General features: G+C 41.7%; 1 protein-coding gene across 34 annotated transcripts in view; it reads right to left on the bottom strand.

Annotated features, from left to right (window-relative positions):
* The window catches only part of SEC31A (SEC31 homolog A, COPII component), a 439339-nt gene that overhangs the window by 37204 nt on the left and 376628 nt on the right, over positions 1-25507 (bottom strand). For 10 of the 34 annotated variants that reach the window (XM_078676178.1, XM_078676170.1, XM_078676165.1 and 7 more), the window contains 2 exons: positions 10881-11013; positions 3412-3747 (listed from right to left, as the gene is read on the bottom strand). In XM_078676178.1, the coding sequence (XP_078532304.1) occupies positions 3412-3747; positions 10881-11013 (469 nt within the window). Of the gene's footprint in view, positions 1-3411; positions 3748-10880; positions 11014-14905; positions 14999-25507 lie in introns of all 34 variants that reach the window. The other 24 variants (XM_078676180.1, XM_078676183.1, XM_078676179.1 and 21 more) reach the window with 5 other exon arrangements.

A 25507-nucleotide genomic window follows, 5' to 3' on the forward strand; every position in this document is an offset into this window, starting at 1 on the left:
GGTGACATTCCCTTGCACACTAAGATTTTTGACAAACGTCCATGGTAAAAGTGTCCCTGAGAGATAAGAGGGCACTCTGGGTCCATGTCTTGTGGCGTGGCAAGAAAGGAACTGACAGCACGCAGGAGTGTTGCCTATATAAACACCACGCAACATTTATGAAACAGAATGGTGTCAGTGCAGAGCCACTTGTTGCCACCTACCGGCTGAAAGAGGTACTGCTGATAAGTTTCCAGATCCAGTCTGACACCCAAGTAAATAGTCAAAAGATAAGGAACCTGCGGCTAGAAGTCCCTACCGGAAATCAGTATAATAATGAATTGTGATGAACTAAGTCTCCAGTAGCTGAAAGTTTTCGATGCATAGGTTTAAAAGTCAATGCAGGAGGAAAGATTGGAAAACACTGCAGATACCACTGGAAGTACAGCACAAAGGAAGGGAGAATCTGGAGGTCTCCGTTTGAGTGAGCTGCTGATTTCCAGAGACCAAGAAGGAGAAACACTTGAGCACTGCCATGCTGATTCCTGTACAAGTGGGGAGGGTACTGAGATGTAGCTCAACAGTATAGAACACAACTGACAGATACAGTAAAAACCGCATATTCAAAAGACAACTCGGACGGTAATAGGAAAAGGCTTTATCACCTAGCTGAATAGAAGCCATTTTTTTACATCTTGGGCAAAACAATGACTGGTAAGAATGCAGGAGGTTGTTCTGCTATAGAGGTTTTGTACATTTTAATAAGGAAGGGTGAGTGAACGTGTGTAGCTGGAGAATTCCCTGGGTCGAAATTAGAATATCACTATTCACACATTTACACATTAACTGTGTGTAGTACATGGATCCAAGAGCAAGGTTCGTCTCTGATAAAAAGGCACAGAATTGGGTTCCAAATACAAAAGGTACAGGCGCATGAGCAAAACTTCTTGTGTGCTGGACGAGCAAGAGCAACCTACCTTCTGGAAACAGTTTATCTATATATCCAACACAATATTAGGTGTGTACCTTAAAGGCTTTGCCCTTCCAATAAAAAAAAAAACATAAGCCTTCCTGGCAACAATACAATTTTCCTACCGAATTTCATAACCAATGAGGGCTAGGGTCAGTCTAGGAACAGTAAATGTCTTTTTTATATAAAATATGATAACCTTAGAAATATAACGTGAATTTGCATGAAGCGCTATCCACAACACCAAGTTATAGAGGCAAGCGAGGGTCGTTCTTGAAATCTAAAAATAGAGGAAAAGTACATTTTCCAGACCGTTCTTATATGTCTACATCAAGTTTTGCAAAAGGTAGGTAAAAAAATAAAACTGCTGGGATGTTCATTACTAATCCTCTCAGAGATAAGACCTTGAGAGTATGGCTAGGTATGGACTCCTCGCTCAAAAGACACACACATAAAGAGGTTTACAACTTGTCCCCATACACAGCAATGTACCGAGAGAATGACTCACGTTCTAAACAAAGTATCACATTTATAAGAGAAAAATATTTTTACATGGCTGGACTAATGCCCGCATATGGAATCTTTCAAGTGTACAGAACAGAGAAGTCAGCCATACATGTTTTTACTTTTTGCTTCTTCAATTCCATACAAAAGAACTGAGTGCCTGGGTTCTGAACTATCCACTGGAACTGCAAACTTGTCGTAAACCTGTCTTTAACCCCACTGAATAAATACCTTTAGGCACAAGGGTTTGCCACAATCCTTCTAAACTGTAATACTCAGAGCAGGTATGTAAAAAAAATGTTTACTGGCATGTAAAGTTCCACTACTTGTATATCTTACAAACAATTAACATTTAACTAATTGATAATTAAGAGGCACTGCAATATCTAGTTATATAATAAAATGTTTCTAGACCATCAGCTCAGACAATGTGCAAATCAATTTTACAAATCTGCAGATCACTGTAAATCAGGTTAGATACATTTTATACAGAAAACAACCTGACGGTCATTACAGAACCATGATAATTAAAAAAACAAATCTTTCACTTTACTCTCGATAAACTTTAACCGATTAACCAAAAACATTTTAATACCTGAAACAGATACTTGTAAATAATAGTCACACCCCTACTGCCAAGTATCTGGATATCATGAAGCACAGTTCTCTGCCCGGTGTTCAAAAGTAAGGCAGAAAATGAGCTCACCTGAGTCTCATTTTTCCCCCTCAGACACAGACTTCGGAAACTAGGAATAATCTTTTGTGTCACCATAAGCGGGTCTACGCTCCCAACAATCAAACCAGTGAAAAATCCATCCATTTAGAAATTACTTTCTGCTTTTGGGAGGACGCGGCATGCAGCTTGTGTGAAATGGCAAACTTTCACATACAAGCATAAATCCTAATTAATATAAAGTTCTGTAATTCTAGATGATGCAAATAAAGAGGTCAGAAGCAACCGTAATAAAGAGCAAGCAGCAAATGTTTCAAGATCTCATTTACTCCATTTGCCATGAGTAATACCGGATTCCATGCATTCACAGTTCACTGGTTAGTAAATGAAGTACATAAAGAGAGACCTAAAGAAATGAATCATGCAGGGTAAACACTTTCATCTAGATATCAACTGTTGCTTAATTTGATATAAGATTGGTGAGATCCCGTAATCCAGAGGTACTTCGGTGCGCTCATTCTTTCCAGCAAACCCATGCTACGGCATTCATGCCAGGAGACTAAAAATACAAAAAGGCCCAGGAAACATGCTTTTGTGGTGTTTCTAAAACATGTTTTGTTTTATATGAAGATGTATTTGTAAATTCAGGATGGCTGAGACTTATGAGGAATGAGAAAAACTATATCCGTAGCCCTCAAGATCTGAACATGTAAAAGAGAAGATTGGCTTTTACAGATAAGAACTTAAAAACGACTGTCAAATTGATTGGAAAACAATTACTGTTCGACCCGAGGGGTTAAGAGACACATTAGTATATTAATTTGTTTCTCAAAGTATTTCTAAATTCATATTATTTAAAGTTTAGTATATACACACAATTCTCTGTGTGAGTGTGTGTATATACACACACACAAAAAGGATGACAACTTTCTAATGTTCAAAACAAAATGACTAAAATTAAAAACTCGATAGAAAGAGCTGCTTAAGCAGTGCCAAATGAAGGCTCACATCTGAAAAATATTTGCTCCCATTAGAGAAATATGCATAAAGCCATCACCGTTTCCTTTTCAACATGGCAGATGGGATACCAAATAAATTGTAAACCTGTTGGTAAAGTGGTTTACAAGACAAGATATAAATGAAAGTAACATGATAAAATAATATTAAGTATTCATGTTTTAGAAACACTGCAGTCCAACCCTAAGAGCTCTCCCCATTCTCTCAACAATAAAGGCAAATTAATAAGCAAAAGCAGTCCCTCCCCACCCCCATTCCAAGCGCAGACCTGTTCTCTGGGATGCAGGAATCTCACTGGCAGCAGGCTGAATACCTGTTGGTCCAGGAGGCACTGAATAAGGTGCAGAAGATGCTGGAGCTCCTGGTCCGCCATGCTGGAAGGATGCTCCAGTCGGAGGGGGGAGAGAAGGCACAGGATTCATGCTGGTTGGTGAGGTCTGGGGCTGTCCTTGGTACATGTGAGGTGGCAAAGAATGAGTACCGACAGAAGGCATGTAAGGAGAGTTAGGATAGGGGCTGGAGGAAGATGGAGCACTAGGTTGCTGGGGCTGATAGAGAGCAGGACCCCCTGCTCCGTAAGAGTGTGGTTGCGTTGGTTGATATGCTACATAGGGGGGAAAAAGGAGAGTTATAATTAGTAAATATTTTTAATGAACAGTAAAAGAACTAAAATGAGAAAGAGGTTAGTTATTTGCAGGTTATTCGGATTTCTTCTACTTACAAAAGATATAGAAAGAAAGCCATATGCATAAGTTGGCTCTGGCATATGGAATAGACATGCAATCAAGAACACTAGAGAATGCACCAGCTTGTTTTTTGTAATAGAGGTCTACTGAAAACTCACCTATGAAATTCTCCTAGTTTAGCTTCCAAACCTAAACCAATGATAAATGGTCATGTCACAATCCCCTTCACTCCACAATTCCTTGACATGTATAGATCACACTATTTTCTGTGACTGTGGGACCTCAATTTAAGGGTGAGGGAAGAGAACATTTCTCTTCCCTACAACAATGGTTGGCAAATGGAAAAACCTCACGCTTTGCACTGTCCTGCTTTCTAAATTAATTTGAAATTGTCACAATGACATTTTTGTAATTAAAAGTTGCTAAGAAGGTGGTGTCTGGAGGGTATGTCTGAAAGACTAGATGCAGGTCATTGAGCAGAATCCCTCAATGCCACTTGATTTGGTGCTAATGTGAGATTATACTGCAGTGGTGTGACCCAAGCTCAGAACTGTCTTCAACAATTTTTATTCTTTCCTTGAAGGTTTAGCAACACCATTTCAGAATGGTCATTGAACCTCTGAAATGTATTCAAAAACAAAATCTAGCTGCTTGCATTCTTTATGGCATATTAAGAGAGGATACCTGCTTCCTCCGATCCCTCCACCCTCTTCTCATGTACTACCTTTAAGGCTGTACGCGCGACTTATTGGTTATCCATGGTGCTGCTCCAGAGTTCCTCAAGAAACAACTGACCCGCAACAAACCTACTAGAGATCTTTGGTGTCTGTTAGTGCCTCTCTGCTTGTGCCTTTCTTCAGGCACCAAAGATTCAGCGATTTGACATTCTAGTACTTTATCTCAAACTATAGAGTAACCTCTTATCTCATTCTCTTGATAAGACAATTCTCCAAAAAGGGTTGCCACTGTTTCCCTAAAATCAATTATCAATTGTCATGTAATTCTCACACACTCAATACTGCTTTCTGGCATATAATATATGCAGTGTTGATTCTGTAAAGATGTAGGAAAAATGTGGGCAATACCATATATCGCATAGAGTCTTAGATTATACACATAAGTAATAGTAATGGCACAGTGCCGTTTTTCTGGAACTTAATTTGTACTCTCCATTAAAAATTGATGTAAAGCTTGTAATACTGTTTCCATACATCTTTTTTTTTTTTCAAGAAGTGCACCCCGTGTCACTTTTTATTTGGTGGGCATTCCTTTTCTTGTTGATGGTGCAGCTTGCTACCTTTAATCAAGTTGAAACCAGAAGCCCGCAGGTACCTAGGTGTTTGATGGTATGTACCTCCATTTTTGTGTGAACATGACAATTCTCCTAGTGGGGTGCCATGCTTGCTTAGTGTCTCTCTGCAATCATTTCTTGGTGAGGGTTCATCTTTTGCTGTACTTCCTCTTACGCAGCCTTCAACACGTGCAACTCTATAGAAGCTGAGTTTGAGGAGTGCACAGCAAACAGCAATATACTTGATGTGCTAATTTTACAGTGCTGAAGCTACTTTGCACTTAAATTTGCTGTTACTTACAAGAATTATGTTCTTTTCTACTTAATTATCTAATGTGCCTCAGCTGTCTCAGTCAAATAACCTTGGTCAACTTCACGTAATCTACCAGCACACTTGAATCAAAGGCTTCTCAGAGAAATATGTTCTTTGCATGAGCTACCCAACTTCTGGCGGTGATGGGCTTGAGAGGAACTTGATTCAGGACTTGCAGTTCAGCAGAAGTAATTTAGAAGAGAGGAGTAAACTTCTCATAAGATCCTCATCTAGGGACAGAGGCTGAATTGGTATGTCATTCAAACCGAACACTGGGTCACAAGCTGTAAGAAACTTGATCCAAGTAATACATTATTTTTTCTTCATATTTCCATTTTTTTCAATGCATAAATCGGATCTGGCTTCAGCGTTTTTTCGATGTTGTCTCTGCCTGAGATCGTTGTCTTAGCTTTGAAGCATGTTTTGGGTTGATGTTTATTTCGGTTGTTTCTTTTTGCTGCTCAGTGTTCTCTGTACTACTTACAATCATCCTGAAGTGTAGTTTTCAACTTCTCTGTCAGATTTGATAAAAACCAAACACGCCCTTTGGGGTGGAGGCAGAATCAGAGTATTGTACACCTCCTTGATTTAAAGTGAAATGACCCTGAACAGTTATTTTCAAGTACATTTTATTTCACTGCTGTAAAGACGGCAGTGCATTTCTATAATGATTAGATAATTTAAGAATTTCCAATGGCTTCACTTATTTAAATTGGTAATTGGAAAAACAAGAATAATTATTTGTTTGTTAGACAAATAGGCCATCTAAGTATACAGTAAGTATTTAAATCCTTACGATATATGCACTTTGTTAATCACAAATACTACAGTAAAAACATGTGAGTAAAAAAAACACCACATTTCTCTTTGAAAGAAACAGATTTGGTATTCACTAATAACAATTCATTGAAAAAAAGTTTACTGTGCGAGCTACGTCGGAAGATTTCAAAGAGAACAAGTGTGAAGGCAGCCCAGACGATACAAACATTTATAAGTTTAAAAAAATAAACATTATTTCCAAGCAGCTAAGACATAAGGACAAATATGAAGAAAATGGAAGGGCAAGTCATCAAAACTAAATTTACAGCCACATCTTCTCCTCTTTCATCCACCATTTAACTTGAATATCAATGGAAACCACAGTCTCATTTTCAGATGTAAAAATATAAAACTGGGAGTGAAGGTAATACTGGCTAACCTCAATCTGGTCTTATTACTAGCAAAGGACAAAGCTTTTATTTCACCACAGAATTTAAACTGGCAGTTGCAGGTTTACCAATGCAAATACTTTAAACACAACCATGCTACCAAGCAATTTGTATAAAGGAGTGGTCAATGTGATAGCAATTTCATATTTGACAAATAGACCCCATTTAAGGTTCTGATGAAACTAGCCTCCGAGCACACGCAGATTTGTCCAAACTACAATAGTGTGGTTAATCCAGAAGCCCCGGAGGATTTGTTGAAGGTATTCCATAAATTACAAGTGTTTGGTGACTATTTGATTAACAGGCGCTTATAGATAATGCCTAGGATCTTTTACGTCACTAATGTGTGTTTTGTACATAAGAGATGCTTGTTTCGGTAGCGGCTTACGTTTCCACACGTTGGGTGTTGCGATTATGGTTAATCCTGAACTCAACAGAATTCCTTTCTTGATGTAGTCGCAGTTGACACGAGACAAGTGATGCATGTATATTATTGTGCTCATAATGTGGGATATTGATTGGATGCCTTCCATATTTTATACATTTATATGTTAACATGATGCATGGGTTACCACCATGTGATGACCTTTGACCCCATATGGGGCCCGGATATCCTTTTGACACAGGGGGACAATTTCACAATGTGTATGTACATTTGGTTTTGTAAGTCACACTATTGTTTTATTCTAGTCCTGAGGAAGTCGTGGGGTGAATTTCTCAGTGACAAAAATACGTGTTGGCTGGCTGTGGGCACTGGAACAATAAAGAAAGAACCTTGAGAAATATATTGACTTCTGGATTACTTATATTATTTTATACTTGTAGTTTGGACAAATATGTGTGATCTTGGAGGCTTATTTCATTTGTTTACCTGTTCTAGGTTTTAGGGATGCAGGGTTGACACCACGGACACATTGAACCTGAGCTAAAATATTTGTGTACTGTGCATGAACGCAGAGTTCCCGAATTCGTCCCTATTTGCAAATATTTAAGGTTTTGAGGCAGTCATACTTTCATTGCAAATGTATTAGATAATTGTCTTATACGCTTCAGATACCCATGACAAATGTTATACAATTTAATTCAAATTGCTATCCCATAAATACCTGATGCAAGTTTCCGTGCTCAAGAACTCCTGGTTTTGAAACAGCCTATCACAAAAACTATGCCTGAGTCTTGGGCAACAAGTTGAACGAACGATGCCCTCACCTATTATTTTTTTCACCTTTATTTTTGCAGTTTCACAAAACAGTGAACAGAACAGTCAGTGCACATCATCAGGTGCAATCAGCATGCCTCATCCCCAGCCTCCCTGAAACCAGTAATCTGTACAGAAGAAACAATTGTAAAAGCATCAAGGCTACAAGCCGACCCACCTATGAATCAGTGGAATCCGTACTAGTTGACCTCATTAACTAAAAACAGTGTACACCTTCATGCATCCTGTTCACTCGGGTCAGTGTCTGTGTTCAGAGCCCCATATGTATTAATGCATCTAACATCTACCTCCATACTGCCACTACCTAAGCTGCCCTCTCATAAGTACAGGAGAGACGTATGTGATGCTCTTCTGCAGTCCCCCATTCCAACACATCACGTACCCGCAGGTCCACACTTGGAACATGCCCCATCTATAATTGAAATAATTCAATTACAGTGAAAGTGGGCAAATCTGATGTATGTGTCCAACATTTACCTTTCAGTCTTTAAATTCAGTCTCTGATCAAGGCAACACTGAAGGGGAGCTGTAACACGCCAAAGGAATAACTTTACCCTTATAGGCTTTAATCAATGTACTGAAAGGCCATCTTAGAACTCACTGAATTCAGCGAGAGCTCCCACTGCAGACAGTGCATTGCTACTAATCAGATCTAAATGAGTATACCATGAGAAATTGAGACTAAGCTGCAAACACAATTTTTTATTGTCCAACACAGAACGCTCCTGAGCACCCCAAATGTCATTAATAGAAAAGGCAATGAAGTCCAAAAATCATCACTTGATGTGTGACTGAAAAACAATAAATGGATTTGCATACAAATAAATTAATGTGTTATTGCTGATACAGTTAATATGTAATGTGAAGGCCTTCATGGGGAAGTCAAAGACTGCGGCAAACCAGACAGATGTGAGAAAAGCACGGGTGCTAAAAGCTGGCACTGGATTCAAAACGTTCCAGACCTCTATGAAAGAAGATCCTTCCTGTCAAGTTAAATGTGGGCCCGTGAGGACCTCTGTAGTTGTAAATACATTAAACCAAGTGAACAAGATTGGGAAGCTTACGCTACGATAGTTCACAATAGTGAATCCAGCACAAACTCATAATGCTTTTGATTCTAGCAGGATGTTTTTTTGCAGGGATATTGTTGGTGATTTATTACCTATTCCCACGGTCAGATGAAGATGCTAAGGGTCATAGTGATATCTTTGGCATTATTTTTGAGTGCCTTCCTTGCAAATAGAAGCTCTACAATAGAACGCACCTAGTTTGACTTTAATTTATTGGCCGTGACACCCCCGGTCTTTTTTTAACCAGATAACTACAATGGTTAGTCTCCATACAATGAGGTTATATGGTTGGGGATTTCATTCATCTGCAAAAAGGAATATTTCTGAAGGGGTTTGGGAAATGAGGGTCTTTTGTGTTATTTTGTTTTTAGGGGAGGGCTTTTTTCTTTTTTCGTGAGACCCTCTCCACATTTTTAATTTTATTTTTAAAGAAGTATAATCAGGACAAACCAGGAAAGAGACTTATCCATCAAGGGGTAATTTCATTCTGCAATTTGTTCCACCACAATTTTGTGGTCTTCAGTCAGCTGAAATTAAGGTTACAAGGATACTTTGAGATGACTGTAGTCTTAACATTATTAGGATTCTCACCTTTCAGCCTTAATAAGTGGAAAAAATATGATGACTCCAACGGATTAAGCACTGGTAATTTTACAAAGATTGTTTTATAGGCTTATCCGAGTTAATGCCCAACTGCCCACATTTTATTTCTCAAAAACCTATCAATAGACAATTCCAGGTCCAATCACTAGAGGGCAGGATTATGTGAAGCATGAGGAAAGAGAAGATGCATTATAAAATGCAGAGTATGACTGACAGTGTGGATTTGTTTCAGTAGTTCACTTACCTCTGTAACTTCCACCACAAATGAATTATTATTACTTAACAAAAGCATACAATTGGTAGGCAATGAAGAATTTGCCAAACATAGCCATGACACACAGTGGAGTGGAATTTCATTAAAAAAATACCCCTCTACTTCTCAGTAGTAGCGAATTAAAATTATTTGTATATACTTTAATTACCAAGTATAATTGGATTCTCCAAGTACACTGGATTTTCCGCAAAACATTGATTTGAGGGAACACAAGACCTCAAAATAGATATACTACACCACATGTGAACTCTGAATGAACTTTCTGGCACATCTTCTTGAGACAAGGGGGTAGGGGAAGCCTTAAAATGAAAGCGCACAAAGCAAAAACAAATAAGGTTGTTTACAGGGGCATTTCGCCTGTGTCACAGTTCCGCAGCGTCACTTTATCAAGTGGTAGTTTTATATATACGGGTTATTTGACATGTACAAGATTGCAAATGTGGCATCAAAATAATGTACACTTTGGTAGTGAATCACACAAAACAACGATCAGCAAGAACCATCACCTGATACATAAAAATAGAAATGGAGGTAGACTAAATATTTGATTTTATAATCATTTCCTTTTCCGAACCTTCGCTTATTCGAGAAAAAAAAACTGAAAACCGATCTCTCCAAAGAGCATTACCCACCTACACAGCAGAAACTAATTAGACACTTGCCTTATTGTTAATCATATGATTCATACATAATGAGGTCTCGACCGGTGTTCAGCACTCGGGTACGTCCCAGGAAGGTCTGCACAACACAATATTTGCAAATAGACAATGAAGAAAAGAACCTGCACACTATTAATGGTAAATTTAAAACATCCCATGAAAGTTCAAATTACAATTCTTCCTTTCATATCCATTTTCTTAATCCCAATGTGGAAGACTATTGACAACTGAGCTCTAATGTACCTCACAAATTAGTCATCACTCAGAAGAAGTTGCCAGGCACCAATCGGGACCTATATCCAACCGTATTGAATCGAAGATTTTCATGAAACATACCAGACTAACAACTTGAGCACTATTAATAGACCAAGAGCCTAGCTGGACAGTTCACAAAGCAATATGGTTGCTACTTACTTTGAGGGTAAGGCTGGTGAGTCCCCGCTGGAGGGTACATGCCATACCCGGAAAGTGGTGATGATGGGGGCTGTCCTAGTGAAGGATTAGTGTTCCCTGGCATTACAAAGCCTGGAGGTGGAGGATTGTCTCTCTGGAGAACAGGAAAAAAAAACATAACTTTTGTACACACCATCACAAAAAAATTACAAAAATTAAAGATACAGGGAATATTACATGCATATTATATATGTGAAGCAGGCGAGTAGCCACCGTAGCCTGTGGCATCAAGAAAACATACATACTTATTACATTCTTCGGTATAGTAACATGTGATTGGCATAATAAAGTCAATTGCTCATTCAGGTTGAATATAATGTATTGCTAATCATACACCACAGAAACATCTATGTTATTTTAATATGCTGTGATTTTTTCCTGATCAACAAGCCATGCAATCTGTTGTTTTCTGAAAAATGCAACTAGTGATCTAACATTAGCAATTCTACATATGAAGTCACTATCCAGAGACACAGCCATATTAAGATAGTCATTCACTATTACTAATGAGCAGTAACTACTCATAAAAGGAGAGAAATGAGAAGAGTATTATGAGGTATTATGATAGAAAAACTAAGGTCAGAAGACAATGTCTATAAATCAAACAAGCATCAATCCCACCAGAGAGAAAATGTTAACGCTCATTTATTTAGAAATAAATTAACACTTGCAGCCGTCATAGAACTCAAAGAGCTTTTATGGTGCAATACATGAACAAGCAAAGGAAAAGAAAAATAATCTGAGTTAAATAAGATTGGGGAAGAGTATTTCGGAAAAGGGGAAAAGAAATGTCACAGTGATAACCTCAACAGACTGGAGTGTGTTTTCAGGAGCCAACTTTAATTGTCCAAGACTTCTGATTACCTGGATTAGCTCTCAGTAGGTAAGTAGGATCTGCTTCTTATGGTTACCCCCACATTTTGCTTCATGTGGTACTGTTTTTGACTAGTCTGACTGGGATCTTGCTAATCAGGTTCCCAGTCTATCTGCTTTCTCCCTAAAATGTTATGTCATGTACTTGGGTACACTCCAGATCGGATACTGGGGTACCCTTGTCAGTCCCTAGTATATGGTACCTATGTACCCAGGGCATAGGTACCCCAGGGCTGTAGCCTGTATTATTCCACTCATTAGAGGGCATGCAAAATGGAACTACAGGTCTGCCATTGCAACCTGTGTAAGTTGGTGCAGGCACCACTTACATAAGATATAGGTTTACTATATCTAAGGGTCACATCACTTAAAACCTATAAGTCACCCCTATAGCAGGCATTAACAATCCTGTTGGCAGGGTGCTTGGTTCTAAGTGAGAAGGTGCCACTGCATGTGCTGGACACCCCTGCAGCCTATGGAGTCCATTCTCCCAGGTTGTTAGTGCCGTAGTCATTTACGTCATATAGAGTGACATTATGCGAACGTGTGATGACCAACTCTAAAACGGCTGAAAGTAACCCTATTGTGTCTGGTATCAAACATTGTGGGATCATACCCCCACACTGGTAACGGTATGGGAGGTATGATTCCACCCCTCAGAAGCGAGCTTTGTTGGGTCCCTGGTGTTCCCGGTACCATTCTTCTAGTCACGGGCAGCAGAAAATGGTTGCTACCGACCAGAGACAAATTTCTGCCCTCACGCTGCTGAACCACGTTTGAGCAGAGGAAGGTGGAACAATAAGCATCCTGTTACAGGGAGGTGTGACCACCTCCCAGACAGGATTTAGTGTATTAGGGCTGGGTGGGTGCGCTTGCCAGCGATCGAAAGTCTGAATGAGGGGCACATTTGGTGTCCCTGTGCATAGTCCAGTTCATACCAGTCCTGGGAGCTGCTGGCTCCTGCTCTGGCGCGAAACTGGACAAAAGACATGGGAGTAATCTCTCCACTGTCCTGACCCTCCCCTGGGAGGGTCCCCTGTATCTGTCCAACACTCTCTAGTGGGTACATAAGGGCTTACCTGGCTGTAGGACCCTAGTTTCGACATGGACAAGATGCTGAACCAGAAACCACTGAACTTCGGCCGTCTGGACACTCTGGACTTCGTTTGGGCCCGACTTAGTCTCCCACTCAGTCTGAAGCATTGTCTGTGCCCGTGCACCATAGGGACTCTGTGCAGACCTGTGGAGCATCAAGGACAACTTAAGACATCTACCTTGGAGTGAAGGAGTCACTCCCCTGTAACCGCAGGCACCACATCACGATTGACCGGTCTGCTGCTCCTGAGCTCCTATGGACTCTGAAGGTTCCAGCAACACAGGAGGTGGGATTATACGTCCCTCTAGGTCCAAGCTGCCCTCTCACCGAGTTTGAGGTCTGTATCCCTCATGGGGGCTGCAATACCCGTACCCCTGTGAACCACGTTCATTTTCAAGTGCATATGCTTGTTGCCGTTTTCCGAGCAAGTGCATTGGGCTCAGAGTAGCCCCAACCTCTGGCACAATTTCCTACCAAGAACTTCAGCCGCCTCGCACAGAGTGCTCCCTGGGCTGCTGTTTGGTGAAATCGCTCTAGGTCCTCTCGCTACTCCTGTGCCTCCAGCCTGTGAGTCCACTTGAGGGCCAACTTTGCTTTTCTTGGGCTCTCCTGGTTGCTCCAGGCCTTCCCCGACACCCCTAGCTTTGGTGAGTCTCCTGGACCTTGCTGGTTCGAACCGTCACCTTCCTTGACCTTCCGCATGGGTTTCAGTTGCCAAGGCTTGTTGGTGCTCCTGCCGGACACCGACCCCTCAGCACTCAACATCCTTCATGGGACAGCTCGTATCCGGCTCCTGGTCGCCCTCGAAGTCTCCTGGTCCCTGTGGCTGCAGAGTCAAGAATCCCCTCAAAGCCACTGAAGCACCCGCCATCAGTGGGCATTCGTCTACAGAGCACCTGGTCACTCCTGAGTGACCCAGACTCTGTCCCCTCTGCTTTCAGGTACTCTTCAACAAGAATCCACCTTTGGATTCCAACTGACACTTTTCTTCTTTCCAGCAGTGGCTCTTCTTCAAAGTCCTCCATTGGGTTCGACTGCAGTTTACGACACCACTTCAAACCTATGAACCCAGCTACCCTGTATAAGTAACTCTGGGACTACGGTATCCATGGGTGGGGTGGCTCTCCAACCTCTTAAGTTCCAAGGGGTTTCTTCGAAGTCCACTGGGAAGGGTCCCTAAACTTTGAAACTTCAACCGTGACTTCCCCTAAGTATTGTACGGAGCACGCGGTCGTGTTCCCACACTGCAACCGTCCTCTGTGGGGTCCCTACTTACTTACCTTGGGTGGTTCCTTGGGGTCCCAGCGAGTCTATGTCCTCTAGACACTGTCTTGACTCGAGTCGTGGTGGTTTTACCACTATTTTAGTATATGGTTTGAAGCCCACTGTGTATTAGTGCTGTTTACTATTGTTTCTGTGCCACAGTACTGTGTGCTTTGTGAGTATCTTGATGTGGAAGATACTGTATCGTACTAGAGAGTGTTATATTAATAAATACATCTTTTTATAACTACTGTTTGGTTCTCCTTTCATTTAAACCAGTACAATAGGGTTGCATTCTAGTAAAACAAGCTGCTTAACATTCCTTCAAGACTAAGCCTGAAGGCTGCTCTCCACAGCTACCACTTGGATAGTGTTATCTTTGACCTCTTAAATCACCATACGGGATGTTTGGATTGGTGCAAGGTGCCCACTTTAACTAGTGGACAGCATATACCAGGACAACTTCTCACACTCTCTGAGATCTGAAACATCAGTATAGAAAGCGGGGTGCTCTTTTTGTAAAGTGCTCAAAAAGCAGTTTGAGACCTAACTTTGAAAAATAATTATTGTACCATTAACTTCCTCAGCCATTTACAGCTGAAGTGTGCTCGCTCCAGTGGACTGTACAGAAAGCTAATCCTGAAAGAACATTAACACAATTCTTCAATACGTGTACTGCTTGTCTGAATGAAGCAACATATTTCAAAGAAAGGGGAAAAGGGCTCTGCCAAAAGAGAAAGAATGGATATTATACCTGTGACTCAGAGGGAGAGGCTGCAGGTGGAGTGCTGGGAAGGGCAGTGGGAGATTTGTTACTCCAGGCAGTGACAGTAGGGGCAATTCTAACCTGAATCAAACAAAGAAAAAGTAAGGCCTTATACATAGTGCAAAATACTATGAGTATTGTTCAGGAGTTTCAATTACAAAGACTAGGCTTTGTACTTCATAAAACATACCACAGTGCCCTTCGTAAGCGAATACTACAGCAATATCAATTGATGGGAAGCACTGTTTTACTTCCAAATGTCTGATCTGCAACCAAGCCAGATATTTCGGAGATTTACAAACAGTCCATCACACTGTTTTTGCATTGCTGCCTATAATGTTGAACATTTAGCCCGAGGAGCATGATTAGTGCATTATACTATTTCAGCATTCTAACAAGCATTTAAAGAGGGATGTTAGAATATATTTTAAACAGACTCTTCTACCAACAATATTAATTAACACAGAAGTGAAAAGGTTCACTTTAATGCCTGTCAAGAGTGAAAAAGTAAAAAAGGTTCTCGCGATTTAAAAAACAGACTTTGATCAATGCAGGCAAGGCAAAAGAAAGGGACAACTAGATGCATTTTGGGTGAGATTAAAACCCACATTAAAAGCCTTTCTAGAGTGGTAATCCATGCAGGCATATGGTCCAATATTCAAGCTGAGAAAAAGTAAGGGAGAGAGAAACAAGCAAGACAAATATATGTGTGACTAGAGGAAGAGAGAGATGTACTGTGTTCCTTTCGATAAGGGTTTTCTCCAGGCAGTGCCTCGTAGGCTGTTTTAATGTCATCAGTGCACCTACAATGAAGTAAATAGTTGCAATCACAACGTTCGTTAAGAGTGGACAGACTAATGGTGTTTTCAAAAAATATTTATGTTCTGAAGATTTTCTTTGCTTGTTGCTCGAATGAGGAGATAGCACTGGAAGAAAGCCTAATTTACCACAAATCTGACATAGCACAGCGAAAGGTATAGTTCCCCATTCAACCAAGAGTGCATCGCTAATAGCTGCAATACTAATAAGCAGTGAGGGAAGTCCAATAAATCACTATCCAGGTGAACTTTAGCTTGTGCAAGGAAAACCAGCATAACTTACGAATGGCTTTATTTATTGCGACCCTCATAAGGACAGAGCCTGTCAACCTGAATCAGCCAACATGGATTGGACTGTATCAACATCATGGAGTACCAATGTAGTCTAAGTCTAGATGCTTGTATAATATTCGGGACATGTATAGCGTACAACATCAGAATGGTCAAACATTCAAGGGAAGAAAATGAAGTAGCATGATAGGAGGGAGGGAACAGCAGTAGCAACAGTACAAATAACTAGGGCAAGCGCCATTCACTATACAAATTGGTTCTCTATTTCTTTAAGAATAGTTCCACTGCTTGGAATACCCAGAAGAACATGTTACCTTTGAACACCTTGTGCATAAGGAAGAAGGCAAAGGAGTGTTCTGTTTGCAGAACACAAGAGAAAGTAATATTTGAACTAGGAAGTCAGGATCTGACTGTAGCTACTCTGAAAGATTTTATGAACAGAACAAATACTTGATCTCACTTGCAACCAGCACCCAATTAATTAAACAAAGCATTGGGAAGAAGTGGTCATGTGTGAGAACTTTAGTGAGAAGCCATGCAGCTACCAGAGTCTTTGTAGAGTTCTCGCAAATGGGCACTTTCTTCCGGACTTAATGAGCACAATAAGCGGAAAGGGATCTATTCCCGTGGTAAGAAGAAACACCAGGCCACAAAGGGAAACGGGTTCCAGTAGATCATTGACGGAATTAGAACTTAAAACTTAGAGAGAGTCAAAGGCCTCCAATCACCCGTGTATGAATCCCAAGATTGATGACGAGGATTGATATAGCATCGAACAGACCGAAGGAGCACTAGCCTAGACTAGCTAGACATATTTGGCGCTTGCCTTCGGGTCCCTTGTCCTAATCCCATGGAGGGGGTTGGGTGTGGGAGGAGGGGGGGAGGGTGGAGGGTGGAGCTTCCCCTTGTGGATTCGACACATGGGAACATACCTACTAGAGGGGTGTGTCGACGGCTCTGACTTGTCTGATGAGAAGAGATCCTGGGTGTGGTTCCTAGTGCCTGGAGTGAGGCAATTGAGGCTGGCCTGCCCCATTGGAGGAACAGAAAAATTCCCATAATCATAAGCGAGTGGAAGCACCCGGGAGTTCAGAGGAGAGGCCCACAGGGTTCAGCTAGTGAGACGGAATGCAGTGGGCGCCCCCCAAACAAGTTATGGGAAAACAACAAAGGCCCAGTGATCACTGTGGCAAAACAGAAGACTATTTTAGGGGAACTAATGGCCTGAGCAGTGTACAAAATCTAACTAGGACACAGAAATAGCTAAACATTGGGGAAAGACCATCTGAGATGATTAATACGCAACATTGACAGAGGACTGCAATCAGCTGAGTAAATGGCTGGATTCTTCCTGTGGTCGTGGAGGTCCTTGCAGACGCAATCATGTACGGAGAGAATGTGGTCAGTCAAACCAAAGGCATAGAAATCATCCAACATTAAGGAGATATTGAAATAAATATGGAAACCCCAGCTACGGTCTTATAATGTGGGATTTAAAGAACTGACTGTTTTGCGGCAGGACTTTAATAAAGAATTGACGGAGCTAGATCACTCTGTACAAAAGGCGGAAATGAATAAGCCAGCTGGAGGTGGCCTGGTTGAAGGAGCCCACCACAGAGACAAACTGCAGATCAAAATAGAAGACTCTGGGAACCAATATCAGGTAGTCCTGGACAGAGTTGACGATGGCAAATACAGATCCAGACTAAAAAATTAATTAGAGGAATACCCAAAACTATCTCAGACCATGAGTTGGAAGAATGGTCTATTCATTTAGCTATTTACCAGTTGGCTCACCATCAATACTTGATCATGATTTATTACTTTTCAACTTTTAATGTTTTTACACTTTGTGAGCAACAAGATGAGATATGCTTATGCTAGACTGCTGCTGGTAGTAGAGGTAACTGTAGTTTTGATTTGTTTTACCCATCTGACAACAAATCACGATAAAAAAGTGGAAGAGCAGTGTTGGGGAACGATATTAATGTCAACATTTCTCATTAGGGCGCCATTTATGGAATACATGGAGGGTGAGTTTATTTTTAGAGACAGTGTTAAGATTTTGCCAATTAGGGATTTCCCTATCACTAGAAATGAGCTTAGACCCAAAGTAAACATGAACATTTGTAACACTAAACAGACAGGAGTTAAAATCCCCAGTGAAGCATAATGCTCTAATGGAGTGGCTTCATATGAAAAGGGCGGACCAGTCTTACTTCAAGAAACCTAAGTTGTGTCCTCTGACACTAAGCAATTGAGATTTTTAAAGAACCACATACAAACGCGCTCCAGAGCCTAATCTAAAGGTGTTGCTATCCTGATCTGAGTTGGTATCCCCTGTCGCCCCGATTTTATACAAAGAAAGGGCCAGGGTAGAGGTGGGGTGAAGGGCACAGTACATGGCCATTTATACTCTACAGTCTCAGTCCAGGTTCCCAATGACGGATAAAGAAAGCTTCTGTCGACAGCGGTTTCTAATCCTAGCTACCACTGCAGATGGCAATTTGGTGAAGGGCAAGGATTATAATGTGGCACTAGACCCTGCAGTTGATGGTCTGTCTGTCAGTGGGATTATATGCCTGGCTGTCACTCTCTAAAAACGGGAATAGCTAATCTGAACTGGATTGATGTATGGCGATACAACCACCATCAATAAAGTAATCTTAGACGTGTAAAATAAGAACTGGAGGAGTGATTGGAGAGAGATACATTACTAAGAATTCAACAAGTGTATTACGAGAGGGGGAACAAAGCTGATACGTTTTTTTGCTTGTAAATTGCAACATCGATTGGTTAAGAATTATAACCAAGCAATACAAATAGCGGAGGGAGACCTTAAAAACTCAGATAAAAGCGTAATAGACAGCTTTGCAACCTATTACATAGAACTGTACCAGAAGGAACCCTGAGACCCTCGCTATCAGTATCTTAAAGGGGTTAACTTTCCTGACATTCCAAGAAACCTGCTAGAAAAACTGGGGGAGCCACACTTGGAAGAGGAAATATAATATACAATTAAATCACTCCCAAACAATAAGGCCCCAGGGCCAGATTGCAAACAGTAATTGAATTTATATCGCGCTTGCTACTCCTGATGAGGAGTTTAAGTGCTTTTTGGCGAGTAGCACGCTACTCCGGAACACAAAGGTTTATTGGTGGATCAGTACTGGGACATACGAGTTGTTAATTTGAGCGGTGGACATGCAAGTCTGTTAGTATGACTGAAAAGGATAAAGGAGGGATAGAGGAGGGAAGAGTCTAGAAAGGGATATATGGAGATCAAAGTAGGAGAATGAGGTTTGGGGTGAGTCGAGGAGGGAAGAGTCAAGAAAGCATCACCGTGAGGTCACAGTAGTAGAATGAGGTTTGGATGAGTTAGAGTGGCAGTAGAGGATATATTGAGAGAGGTAAATGATGAGACAGGATAGTGCAATCGAGTGAGTTGAAGGCATTTTTTGCTTTCTTTCTTTCCACAATAGGAGTAAAGTAATACATATATGGATACATTTTTAAACCTCTTTTAATTGGCATTTTCTAAAAATACATGACAAAATGAAAATGTCACCAGTTCGCCAGGATATCAACAACCAGAATCTGCATTAATCTCAGTAAGGAGTAAGGTTCTACTCTCAGCCCTCTACCTATTCATACATACACACACATACACATATACATACATATATATATACACATATACATACATATACACATATATATATATACACATATATATATACATACATACATACATATATATATATATATATATACATACATATACACATATACATACATACATATACATATATAGATACATATACATATATATAGATACATACATATATATATATACATACATATACATATATACATACATATACATATATACATACATATACATATATACATACATATACATATATATATACATACATATACATATATATACATATTACCTACTGGCGGTCGCCAGTAGGTATATATAGTTAGAATTTTCAAAAATCCCAGAGAAAAAATCCTATGTCTAATAACTTTGGCGTTTGTGGACGGAATTGGCTGAAATTTTCAGGAAAATGGAACATTTTGTTTCTGAGCAGCCCCTGAAAATTGGGGGGGGGTTCGTCAAGGAGGGGCCGAGAAAAAAGGGGGGTCCCAAAACGTGTTTTTAACATTGAGTTTTCCATAGGGCGGTTGGCCTCACTATTAGCCCGAACGGCTGAATGGATTTGCACGAAACTTGGCAAAATTGTAGGGACTGGTAGCCCGATGTGCCTTTGCTAGGTCTCAATATATGTGTTCCAGTGGATTTTGAGAAATTAACGTTCAAAAAAAGATATATATCTGTAACAGCGGACCAGGCAGCGCTCCGGTTCGCGGACTTTACGCGTTACGGAGCTTTGTGAAGCGAAGCTGATTGGTTCTCCGGCGTCTGTAAACATTCCAAACAGTCCGTAGCGGCCGCCATCTTGTCTCTCGGTAGGATCGAGAGACAAGAGGAGGCCAAAGCGAAGGGGCAAATGACCATAAGGGGGCATAGTAGATCCTCCCTGACCCTCTAGGTTTGATGTGGAGGTTTTAAAAGGGCCCCGCGGGGCAAAAAAAAAAATAATAATAATAATCGAACGGGTGAATGGATTTGCACGAAACTTGGCAAAATTGTAGGGACTGGTAGCCCGATGTGCCTTTGCTAGGTCTCAATATATGTGTTCCAGTGGATTTTGAGAAATTAACGTTCAAAAAAAGATATATATCTGTAACAGCGGACCAGGCAGCGCTCCGGTTCGCGGACTTTACGCGTTACGGAGCTTTGTGAAGCGAAGCTGATTGGTTCTCCGGCGTCTGTAAACATTCCAAACAGTCCGTAGCGGCCGCCATCTTGTCTCTCGGTAGGATCGAGAGACAAGAGGAGGCCAAAGCGAAGGGGCAAATGACCATAAGGGGGCATAGTAGATCCTCCCTGACCCTCTAGGTTTGATGTGGAGGTTTTAAAAGGGCCCCGCGGGGCAAAAAAAAAAATAATAATAATAATCGAACGGGTGAATGGATTTGCACGAAACTTGGCAAAATTGTAGGGACTGGTAGCCCGATGTGCCTTTGCTAGGTCTCAATATATGTGCTCCAGTGGATTTTGAGAAATTAACGTTCAAAAAAAGATATATATCTGTAACAGCGCTCCGCTTCGCGTACTTTTCGCGTTACGGAGCTTTGCGAAGCTGATTGGTTCTCCGGCGTCTGTAAACATTCCAAACAGTCCGTAGCGGCCGCCATCTTGTCTCTCGGTAGGATCGAGAGACAAGAGGAGGCCAAAGCGAAGGGGCAAATGACCATAAGGGGGCATAGTAGATCCTCCCTGACCTCTTAGGTTTGATGTACCATTTTGCCAAGTTTGGTGTAATTCCGTTCAGCCATTCAGGCTGTAGACGTATCTAAATGTCCTATGGAAAATTGCATGGGGAAAACACATTTGAAAGTGTTGAAATTTAGAAACAATTAAAATGTTACTTTGGTTTTGTATTTGTGTGTGATGAAAGTTAATTGGTTATGTATATATCTAAAATGAGAGGAAACCACAGCCATTTTGTGATACTACTGTCTGAGGTACATTTGTGAGGAATTTTTGGTGGTCAATTGCTGGTGTTTGATTTACACAGTACTAACACTTCTCCTACTTTTAAAAAGGTGAGTTGTTAATTTGTAAGGGGAACTATGTTGTACACTTGAAGATAATTTGAAAAATGTTTTCTGTTATTTATTTACAGTCCTTCTGTTATACTAAATACTTGATAAAGTTAGTTTTATATTATGTATTACTAAAAACGATAAATGAAAGTGATTACTTTTTTCTGCAATTTACAGTAAGCAATTTCAAAATAAAATGGCTCACAATGAAGAGACCGTGGCAATTTCTTTTGAATTATCCACTACATGTATTGAAATTGAGAGCACCAATAATGAAATATTGTCACAAGGAGGAGATGACTTGAATGATTTTTTGGATCAATCTGTTGGTGGCGAATTTATCGAATGTTTGGAGACCATAGAGTTAGAAGAATCATCATTGCAGACTTTTCATGAGGAGATTCCAGATGAGATGATTGAAGAGGAAATTCCTGATGAGGACATGTTACTAGTTCTTTCAAATTTTGAAAATTCAGAAGAATAAATTTATATTTAGAAATCAAAAATTGTTTGAGACATTATTCATTTTTATTTTTAATTTATGAGGTTGTAGCGAAGTGATTGTAGTATAAAATGAGACTTATAGTATAGAGTGCAACATTTTTATGTTACATGGTACGTTTACTCATATTTACTTTCCTTCTCCCACTATATTATCTCCAATGTGTATTTGACATCTCTTCTTCATCTCCGGCCTCCTTTCTCTCACTGTCTGTCTCTGATGCATCTTATCGCTGCCATTTTGTGTAATTACAGAAGAGAGAAAAAAAAATAGTTCGGAACGTGAAAAGGGGGCAAAGTAGAGTACCCCTCACCTCCTAGGCCTTCTCAGGCGGTCCCAAAAGGATCAGTTTCTGCTTTCCTGAGAGATTATGGTATGAGTTCCATATACCACAATAACTTGCATTACAACATGCAAGATATCTATCTCCTATTACCAACTTTTGGAGATATTCGCGCTAAGCGCGAATATCTCCAAAAACTAACACCTGCCCTGAGCAGTTCTTAGCCATGTTATCCAATGGGAGGTGGATAACATGGCTAAGAGCATTAGCTCGGTAATGCATGAATATCGCTGACTTTTTAGCGATATTCATGCATTGCGGCCGTTTTTTATCGCATTTGCGATAAACCTTGATAATAGCAAGGTTTATCTTCGATAATTTCTGACGATGCTTAGCGGTAAAAAATTCGTTGCTAAGCATCGTTAGCGATAAATATCGCTTAACTTTGGTAATATGCACCAACGTCTGTTAACGTTCGATTAGAAGGAAATGAGGAAGTGTTGAAAAACATTGTCTGCGCCATCTTGCCTTTTTTGAAATGCCACACTTTTGTCGTGCACGGCAGCCATTTTAGATGCCTTGACCAGACCCACTCTCTGCACGCTGTCGATCCTTAGCATGGCTCCCCACCTTCGCAAGCATCTTCCCCAGGCACTGGTCACCCCCGCTCTCTGTGTTATGCATGGGCAATAAACCTCCCCCCATCTGCGCTGCTCTTCCTTGAGAATCACACTCTGTGCCCGCCCGACACCTCCCTTTCGCCCTATTCACTACCGCACCCTCTGACACTCCTCTTCCTCTGTGTCCGATTGTCCAGGCTATCAGCTAGCCCTGCAGATGTAGTTTATGGCCCCAGCTGTAAAGAATCACCCCTCTTCAAAGGAGTTATAGTAGATCAAGGCCCACACCCGATGAGATCCGTCACACCACACGTGTTCCTACTATCTGAAAACCATCCTGTATTGTGATTGGGGAGGGGACCGAGCCTGAAGCGGAAGATTCCAGGGATGACTCTTTGTACATCAAAGTTTTTACAATTATGTGTCATATTAAAAATATATAGCACTCCAACAAAGTAGTAGGATTATAAAACTTTAATAACTTATAAATATATACAACAAAACAAAAACAGTAAAAACATTTAAACAACGAAGAGACCGTGGCAATTTCTTTTGAATTATCCAATACATTTATTGAAATTGACAGCACCAATAATGAAATATTCTCACAAGGAGGAGATGACTTGAATGATTTTTTTGATCAATCTCTTGATGGCGAATTTATCGAATGTTTGGAGACCATAGAGTTACAAGAATCATCATTGCAGACTTTTCATGAGGAAATTCCTGATGATGACATGTTACTAGTTCTTTCAAATTATGAAAATTCAGAAGATGTTGCCTGGGTGCCGCACTGATTTGGGTATCCGGCGTGGGGCGTCCCGGGGGGTGGATTGTCAGTAGCGGTCTGTTGTGCGAATAGTTCCAAGGCAGCAGAAAGCGCTGAAATCTGGATGTCACGAAGGTGATGTCTAGTAAGTTGCCGCCCAGCAAATAACGGCGTGGGGCGCCGCGGGGGTGAGTGAGTCCAGTAGGCACCACAGCTATACTTATCGGCATTGCAGAATTACTGCTGGGGACAATGCCTGTGCTGTAGCAGGGTCACAGCAGAAACAAAAAGGATTCTGTTGAAGATGTTGTTGGTTTTCAATTTGAAAACAGTTCTGGTGTCAACTGCTATGCTAATGTAGTGGTTAATGTTTTGTTTTCTCTAGAAAATGTAAAAGAGGGGGAGGCAGTCCATAGTTCTGGTAAAAGGGCAAAGGAAAGGATCGGTGGTTTGAACTATCAGTCAAAAAGGGGAGGGGGTGCAACAATTTTTCCTACCGGGTCACACTGTGCTTTCACCGGAACTGAGGTCTGCAGGATTCTAGTCATTCAAACTGAGGCTGGTGGCAGCATGGGAGCGCTGACGTCCCGCGGCTACAGTTTCGTCACTCCACGGGCGATCATGGCAGTCATTCCCCATCGGGGGTGTCTGCGGGGGTCGGAGACTCCCGCGGCTCCTCTAGAATCTTCAAGGTCGTGGAGGACTATGGTGGTGGAGTCAACCAGTGACCGGGCCATTTCTTTATGCTGGGCCCGCTCTTGCCAGGTCGACCGCCATTTTGAGAGTTCGGTAGCTACTGGCGATCGCGGGGTCAAATGAGCGGACGGGCTCCACCCTGCCGGGCGAGACGTTGCAGCATCGCCACAGTGGAAGAACCCTTTTCCGGGCGCCTGGAGCGCTGAGGGTGCAGCTGGGAAGCCTTCACCTGGGGAGGCGGGAGAGGCCTGTTCGCATCCTCTCTCCCTCCCAGTGCACCCCACGGCGTCTCGCTTGACATTTGTTATGGCCGGACCAGGCGATGAGGACGAGGGGGGGGGGGGGTCGGAGGCATGTGCAAGACATCCCCCCCCAGTGTTGTCGCAGCCATTATAAAAGAAAGAAGAAATGTCACGTCCGTCTTTGGGCCACACCTCCGGTGGATGGCGGCCGGACGCCCTTTGCTCTGGCCCCATGAACGGGTTCCTTGGCTCATCGGCTGCAGCCGGATCCCGTCGGCCCCAGCCCCCGGCCGTTGGTGGCCGGACCGGGAGAGAGTGTGGAGGGACAACCTGCAACTCTCAAGGGCCACCGCGGCCGGACTGGGAGAGAGAGGGGAGGGTCGAGGACAGGGACATTCCCCCCCCTGAAACTCTCCAGTGTTGTCAATCCCCCTGGCCGGGTCCCGCTGGCCTCGGCCTCTCCTCCGGCTACACCCTACGTGATGATCTCCTGGCCGAGGCGTGGCAGCAGGACCCGCCTTATATGTGTTGCTTCCGGCTGGGCGTAGCCGAAAACCTGTTGCCCTTTGGAAGTTTCTAGAATGGGGCGGATGTCTGCTGACTTCTATCTTTCCCAGTTTGCCGTTATTTGGCCGTGGCAGGCGGTGGGACAGACACGTTTTGGGGCAGTGAGGGGCGATGTTTTCA

This window comes from Lissotriton helveticus, chromosome 2_1, assembly GCF_964261635.1.
Source record: "Lissotriton helveticus chromosome 2_1, aLisHel1.1, whole genome shotgun sequence".
NCBI classification, from domain to species: domain Eukaryota; kingdom Metazoa; phylum Chordata; class Amphibia; order Caudata; family Salamandridae; genus Lissotriton; species Lissotriton helveticus.